The 8,260-nt window shown below is 42.4% G+C and overlaps 2 protein-coding genes across 2 annotated transcripts; both read right to left on the reverse strand.

The window, feature by feature from the left end:
• Positions 1–1,685: 1,685 nt before the first annotated feature.
• On the reverse strand, positions 1,686–4,537 carry ccdc137 (coiled-coil domain containing 137). The gene is made up of 6 exons (XM_019897436.1): positions 4,358–4,537; positions 3,991–4,142; positions 3,677–3,902; positions 3,247–3,329; positions 2,646–2,725; positions 1,686–2,552 (listed from the first exon to the last, which is right to left on the reverse strand). The coding sequence occupies exons 1-6, from the start codon at positions 4,423–4,425 to the stop codon at positions 2,361–2,363; spliced, it is 801 nt and encodes a 266-aa protein (XP_019752995.1). The 5' UTR covers positions 4,426–4,537; the 3' UTR covers positions 1,686–2,360.
• Positions 4,538–5,307: 770 nt separating this feature from the next.
• On the reverse strand, positions 5,308–7,828 carry tspan10 (tetraspanin 10; the record flags this gene model as incomplete). The annotated part of the gene is made up of 2 exons (XM_019897354.1): positions 5,308–6,284; positions 7,260–7,828. Coding segments are annotated over 2 exons (876 nt in total), but the record flags the coding sequence as incomplete, so codon positions are not given.
• Positions 7,829–8,260: the final 432 nt, after the last annotated feature.

An 8,260-nucleotide genomic window follows, 5' to 3' on the forward strand; every position in this document is an offset into this window, starting at 1 on the left:
AGGAGCCGTTTGACGACATCTCAGGAATGAACTGTGTTCTCATTGAAACTCTCCTTTACTGAAACTGTTGTGGAATGTGAAAATACTCCCCACTCCCGTTAGAAGATTGTGTATCAGGGACATCCTTCCAATAAATGCAAGGAGACAAACGCGCACTCTTCAGAGTTGCCCCGGAACCTGTAACGGTTTACATTGCAGAGCCAGCTGGAGAGCTGCTTTGAGATTGTGAACCGAGACATGTTTTAGCGCGCTCTCTCTTGCAAGAAAGACAACTATGCCTGCCTCCTGAGTCTTCCTGTTCCTGATGTGTTCTTAGCATCTGATTACCAGCATTAACCTAACATCCACACAGGAAGGCCGGAGCCAGGATCGAACGCACGACCTCTGCACTGTGAGGTCAACGCGCTAACCACTGGTCTTCCGGGCCGCCTGCTCCAATTCCAAAGATGCATTACAAAAAAAAAAAAAAAAAAAGCCCCTCGCAGGGAAATGTATCCAAATGGACGCAAACAAAAGCACTATTTGATGCCATCGGTGAGCACCCCGGCTAAGCCCGCTCCCGAGCACTCAAGCTGTCACGTGCACATGCAAGGCCACGTGCGCGACACCACTTTCACGACCTCAGCAGATGCGACACTCGAGCTCTCACAAACAGCTGCGTTTCCTTGTTACCGCGGCGACAGCAGGCGGATAAACACAAGCAGCCACTTGAAGGCTTTGCTGGTCAAAGCTGATCAAACAGCGCGGGGCAGACAGCGCGGCACTCATTACTATTATGATGCTGGTGTATGCCATATTTGACAAAGTACAATCTGGCTGCTGTTTGTTGACTTTGTGGCACAGGTCAGCGATGACAACAAAGGCCTTGCTCATTGCTGGATTGAGGGTTAACCTTCAAATGTATTACATATGCAAATAGCCTTGCCGCCTGCTAATAAGTGCTTCACTTTTCAACATGGATGTGATTGATTCTCATCTGGCAGCTTCCACGTTTTTATGAATGTATTGTACTTCTAGTACACCGCACATATTATTAAATAAATTGAACAGGCAGTTAGGGGCTTTTTTTTTTTTTAAGTCCAGTACAGTATGCTGGTTAATCACAATTCAGTTGTATTTAACATTTAAGTAGGCAAGAGTACGTTGGCATTTCATCTTTTAGAACCGCTTGTTCTCAAACACGTGGGCACAATTTGTAATCAAATTTTATGTGCAAAAGATTTTTAATCTGCAGTACTTAACAAAAATCGTGTCTTTAAAATCAGTGATCAAGTTCAAACTGCATAATGTTGCAGCGGCTTTTAGGAATTAAAAACTGCCATATTATTGTACAAACGCTTTGGTCATGCGACTGTATTTCAATGTTGGTCATTGTGGTCCTACTTGGACAGCCATGCATTTGGGGGGACTGAAACTTATTTCCATTATGAATAGCTATGAATTTCGACTTTTGTTGTTTTTTTCTCACACTACGTCATTAAAATTGATTATTTTTTTTATTCTTTTTTATGCTGTTGCATTCATTTGTTACAGTGTAATTTGATTATCATGAATAAAAATCAACATTTAAGTATTTTACTCTTTGTATTGTAAAAAAATAGTTAATTAAATGTCTATTGCAGATTGTAAAATGTCAAATATTATTTCAATATTGAAAAAAGGTGTCGCCAGTTTGAGTCTGGAACTAATACCAGTTAGTCGCTTTTCTTTATTTCCTATTGAAATTGGTACAACTTGGAAGCCAAGCCGCATTAAAGTGTGTTTCACTGTTTTCTTACCAAACATGTTTGTTGATTTTGATCAGGTAAAACACAAAGAGACATCAGCTCACAAGAATCATATGAGCAGCAAAAATATACTTTCCTCTTGACATTATAAAAACAGTTTTATATTATCTCGTTTAGATAGCATGGCACCACAGTTCTCCAAATAAATGAAGTGGATTTGTGTTTTCTGAAACACTGCCCTCAAGCGGCCCTTCAGTAGTACTGTATAACCCCTGCACCGCTGAGCGCACTACAGCAGCGTCCGGTTTCTCTTGAGTTCCGTTCCAACATTTCTAGGCTAGAATTGTCAAACTTGACGAGAATTACGACGTACCTTGTCGAATGAGAATGTATTTCTACACAGACTACTTCATCGCACGCCATTCGTAACCTCATACGTTGATATCATTGTAAACTGAGGACTGACTGCCTGCGTAACAACAAATAAATGCTTGACAAGATAACAGCATTTAAATGTCTCCGCCCAGCCTTGGGATGCAAATGTGTCGGCCTTGCCGGGCTTCAGCCACATCATATTTAACTGCAAAATTCCCACAGTCACTTGAGGAAAAATAATCTTGTCGCGGTGCCCCATCACTGGGGAACCTTGCGCCTCACAGTCCTGGCCTCTTCCTGTTGCTGCTGTCTCTGTTTCTTCAGCTGCCGATAAGCCAGCACGGCCCGCTGCCGCTCCTCCTCCATGATCCTCTGCCTGGCCATGGACGGCTTGGTGGTGGGCGCCGGCGCATGGCCGAGAAGCGAGTTGAGGAGAAGCTCCTTAGTGGCCTACAGGTCGAACAGGTAACAGATGAGAGAAACATGTTGCATTATGACTTGGTCGCATGACATGTCAATGTACATTGGAGGGTTTCGTTTTACCCGAGGCTTGATGGGTGCTTTCTTGGGTTTGCTGGTTAGTGAAGGTGGTTCCATTGAAACCTCGCCGAAGGGAATGTCATCTTGTAAGACAAAAAAATAGTTTTACTGACTTAGTTCTGTCTAGGTCATGAATTAAAGGAGGCGACATTTTCTGCCAAAACACAAAAGGATGAAAAATACGTATATCATTGCGAGCATCGACTTGAAATCACTACATTTTTGAGTTGATGTTACCATGACTATTAGTCGGGGGGCTCGGGCACTGCAATGAAATGAAAGGCTACTCTCCTTTCAAACGTGAAAAAAAGGCATCAGTTTTATGATTTTGACTTCACTATTCATTACAGATGTCATCGCGAAATTGCCGAGGCACATCTTAAGGTGAAACTCGAATGTATCCCCGTAGTTGATTTCAATAAAGAAGGAAGGAAATTGAATGTGAATTGGTTTTCTATCACCATTATGAAATGTAAAATCATTGGCCGTTGGATGGGCACTCCAGAGAGCCAACTGTTTGTATTTCAGTTTTTAAAAAGTCAGGTGTTCCTTAGATTGTCCGCAGACTAAATTACCATTGAGCTGCATTGCTGAATAACATTACCTTGGAACATTTCCTTTTCCAACTGGGCTTCACGTCGTTCCAACTTTTTCTGCTGTTGCTTTTGCAACTTCTGTTTGTTGTACCTGCGGCAACCAATGACATGCAACAAACACAAAAGGTTGAAGTGCCATGAATCCATTCTGGCCGCCCAAAAACACATTTTGTTACACTCGCTCTTTGCAAGTGTATTCACTTTGTGTGTTTGAGTGAATCGCATCAGTGACTTAGGTTCTCCTTGTTTTATGTTGTCTTGAGAGGGAAGAAATTTCATCTGTGCTGTATGTTGCATTTCCAGCACATTTGACAATAAAGTTGTACTTGACTTGACTTGCCCACATGCGAGGTCAGTACAGTGCAATCTGTGGCCCGTTTTTTTTCACTTCACTCGAGCATATTATAAATCAAGGTGCCACTGTAAAAATCTGCTTACTCTTTCTTTTTGTCTGTCTTTCTCTGGTCTACTGGCTTCTCTTGTTTGTCTTCATCCAGCTCGGGTTTCCTCTCCACCTGGTTGTTGGTGAGGAATAAGACCTGCTTGGACTCCATCTCCATGCGCCGCTTGTAGTGTGACTCGCTTTCCCGATGTCCTCGCTTGAAATGCGGGACAGCTATATCGCTGACATTGGACTTCTCTGGTTGTCTATGAAAATGGATGGCTAAGGGGGAAAAAACGTACAGAAATGATGCACGAGTCTTATCACAAGCATGCAGGTCTTTAATGAGTAATGCTTCATATTTGCTCACCGTTTCTTAATTTGCTTTCCTTCAAAGAGCCACTTTGCTCCATCCTCTCCTTGCTCTTAATGATCTCTTGCAGCCTGAAGGGGATGTGCTCAAGGTGGTCCTCTTTTTTGTTGGCTTTTGGGGCTTTACCATCTCGTTTCTGCTTCTTCGCACTAAAATGTAGAAATATTTGCTTTTATTCGAACACTATCTGTAGGAAATAGAATACTCACTGTCTTTAAATAGATAAAGATGCTCGTCTAAATCTTTATGACTTTCACACCAACTTCAACAAAAAATACCGTATGTGGTAAATGTGTAGCTAGCTATTGGCATACTAGCCGCTAAGCTAAGAGCTGCCTTCAACCTAACGTAGCGTTTACGTTACCTCGGTTGCTGTCCAATTTTGTCAACCATCTCCCCAGAGTCGTTCTTACGCTTCTTATTCTTCCCCATGTCGACTCACGTCGTTATTTCAGCACATTTGAAATCAACACAACTAACGTTCTCACGTGGGGCCCCAACTTCCGTAGCGTTAACCCTTTGAACTATGACGTCAGAAGAGTGTCGCGGTCGGAATTTTTCTTTTCTTGTTCTTGAAGTTCTCGTAATGTCGTAATATGTAATTACTTAGAAGAGTATATTTTTAATGTCCACAAAAAGAATCATGACTTTTTAATCCCCGAGGCAAAAAGAAACCGAAATGATGTTCCACTGCTAGTCACTAGATGGCGAAGTAGTTAGAAAATCTGTAAAACCAAACGCGGTCATAAGTGTACACTGTACAGTCTTGCGGGAGCAATAAGACCGTTTTTTGTTGAATTTACATCTGAGCGCTATCGTCTAATGTACAGACTGAAAAAAAATTATATGCAACTACCTGTACTTTTTTTTGTCGCCGAAAGCCTATTATTGTCCTTTTAACTAGAACATACACAAATATTTCACATAAGTGATAAAGAATACAAATCTCAATTGTTCGAAATGAAAGCCAATGCGGATTGTCATAAAGTGAACAGTCTCAAACAAAAACTAGGCGGAACAAACAAAGTCTACTCAACTAATCATTTGCAGATGACCTTATCAAGGTAATTTAATAGTGACTGGATTTTATGGACCAAACCATTACTTCAAATCTAAAATAAAATTTAAAGAAAAGTTAAACACATTATTATAAGATGAAAATAAAATTTAGTACTGTTATGTTGTTGTGTGTGTCCAGTATGTGACAGGCAACCTGCATAGTTTTAATGTGGATGATCAATTAATTAGTCATAGCAAATACCTCGTATGAATACAAATGCAACCTATGAGGAGTCATTTGTATTCATAATACCTCGTATGAATACAAATGCAACCTATGAGGAGGAGACTGCCGATTGTGTTTGTATGTTAGGTGCAGAAAAAAGTCATGAGGAGGACAGCTTTATATCCTAATTGTGAATTTCTCCATTGTGAGACAAATAAAGGTTTTCTTATCTTCTTGTCTTAATCCAGTGAGTGCATACTACATGAGTTGTACACATCGTACACCCTTACATAAATGACCCCATGCAGTGTGTGAGAGTTAGGGGGGATCACATCATACAGTAATACAAAGTACCCTCACAAGCACTGAGGAAATATGCACCCAGAATCTCAGAACTGTGAGGCCAACTATTAGTCTACACCATTATATTGCATGTCAGAAAATGCTACCACAGTAGTTTTGATTGGTATCTGCGGCTTGCTCCCATTTGGGAGAGAATAAAATGGTGGCTCTTTGCCCGGGTAGCTGCCAAGTCATAGGTAAAGAAATAAGGGGCCCACAAACTGAGCAGATTTCTTCTTGACATATTTTCAGAAAGAGGCAGACCACCCCCCACAAAGTACTTGGTTGTGTAATTTCACACTTGATGGGTGAGCAGACATTTTGAAGACACAAATATGGGTGTAGTACATGCAATAAAAGTCACTTTTGCATATTTTCCCCATGAAATATCAGCACAAAGTTCAAATTGACATGTGGTTACGCGTTGACTTTATGCCAATGGATCCTCTGTTGGAGTCGTGTGGTGACATACACAGTCACAACCTGGACTCCCAGTAGGACCAGCGCCACGGTCCCAATCAAGCCCTGGTGCTGCTCCAACCACCGCGAGATGTTCCCCAGGCACCCTCCCAAGAAGATAACGCTCTGTGCGCTGAACTCATCCAGCGTTTGGGCGTCCAGGCCGCACTGAGAGTTCCACATTGTGCCGTTCTCCAGTGGGTCAATGCAGCACGTGGCCGGAACGCCACAGGCCAGAACTCCTGGAGCTGAGCAGTTGTAGTATCTGTGGGGTAAGAATTTTGGAAATGAATGATTTTGTGACACATGCACTGTTGGTGATGTTAAATTATGACATTTAACTTCAATATACTCATTACTGTCGACTTAACCAATCAATGCTCTGAAAGCCTGCCCTGCTCAACTGTCAACTGTCAATCAAAGACCACGACCAGGAAACACCAATGCAACTTTATCCAGCATCTTTCTTACACCTACACAAAACTACATGGCTGGAATACACCCCACCGGGTCATCGAAGGACTTTTCCATGCCGCAACAATAAGGCAATCTGAAGCAGCCTCGCTACATGAATGCCATCCACATGCTGGCTGTCACGCTGAGCTAAATGTCATTAAATTAAATAAAAAAACTTTTTCCACCCTCGCTCTTCCGCCTTTCTCTGGGTGATGTCAGTGCATTCGCAGCCAACAACGAGGCACTCTAAAGAGGGCACGCCGACAACCCGAAATAAAGACTAGCTAACTGCATGATAAAGTGCCAGATAATCACTGATGCAAATGAAGGCGCTCAAGGGAGTGGTGGGGCTGTTTTAGCATTAAAAAAAAGAAAAAAGTCAGGATTCCGAAACTGATTAAAACAATGCCTCTAGAATTAAGCACGACAATAATACAGTAACCCCCTAACCATCACAGGCTCCATGTTTACGGTTCCGCTATTACAGTTAATAACTCTATTTTGGTTTTAATGTTGTTTATATCGGGGGTAATTCTATTTTCAGCCACCGGATGACAGAGCTATTCATTTGAGGTGTCAATTTAAAAGAACAATATAGAACCCTTTCTACGAACAATATAGGAAGTGATTTATTACAACATAATCGAGTTTTTGTTGAAAATTACTGAATGTCATCTGCTGTAATTGTGCTTTTTACGCCTGCAGAAAGTTATGTATTTTTAGACAAATTTCTGCTTTCACTTCACAGAGTCTTGGAAGTTCAAATCCACCAAAGCCAACTCACATGTTGACCTCCCAGTCGCGATAAGTATCCGCCCCACAGCACTGCAGATTGGACTGGATCTCATCTGTGATGAACCTCAGATCCAGGTCGTCCTGGTAGCGAGCCATGGCAGCCAACATGGCTGACCGTAGGACGTTCCCGATCTCTTGTTGCACATTGTACACCACGATGATGGCCAAAACCTGCGCCGTGATGATCACCAGAAGCATTCCGGAAAACAACTTTAGCAAGAAGGTGTTTTCCCGCAAGGCGCCCACACAGCCCGTCAGGCAAAGAAACGCCAGCAGGAGGCCCAGAGTCCCCAGCAGCAGCATGGGGTCGGTGCCCATGCTTCCGATTTTCTCCTGGGTGAAGGACTCTTTGCTGATGAGGCCCCACAGCCCCACGGTGAGAAGAAGCAGGCCCAGGACGGAGAACATTAGGTTGCTCAGAACCAGGAGGTACTTGAGGAAGTAGTCGATAAAAGAATAACCATGGTTGGGGTGGATATCTTTGAATCTGGGCTCCCGTTCACCACTTGTGACCACTCGGTGAAGCTCGGTGGTTCCGTGGGGTCCCGCATCCTCCCTACCTATCTATCTATCTATCTATCTATCTATCTATCTATCTATCTATCTCTCTGTCTAAACACATGCGGATCAGATAATGGATGGATGGAAATGCACACATTTTAGCTTAATGCAAACAAACAATGCAAAACATTGATGGGCTAAAAACTAGCATACAGTAGGTCGTGGTGTCGTAACCCTTCGAACAATGAATATGTGAAGAGACACGTTAGAGCAATACAAGCACAGATTATAACAATACTCTCAGGTGTATATTCTTTATCCTCTGTGAAGAACAACAAATATGACTGCAGCTTACTGATGAGTTTTGACCCCCTGTGACTTTAATTACTGGCAAGTATGTACAATACTGACCAATACAAAGAAAGTTCCTGAAAGTGTAGTTACAAAACACAATGAGACAGCAGCGTGACCTTTTACCTTTGGTATGAG

The sequence above is a fragment of the Hippocampus comes genome, unplaced genomic scaffold (assembly GCF_001891065.2).
Source record: "Hippocampus comes isolate QL1 unplaced genomic scaffold, H_comes_QL1_v1.1 scaffold238, whole genome shotgun sequence".
Taxonomy (NCBI): Eukaryota; Metazoa; Chordata; class Actinopteri; order Syngnathiformes; family Syngnathidae; genus Hippocampus; species Hippocampus comes.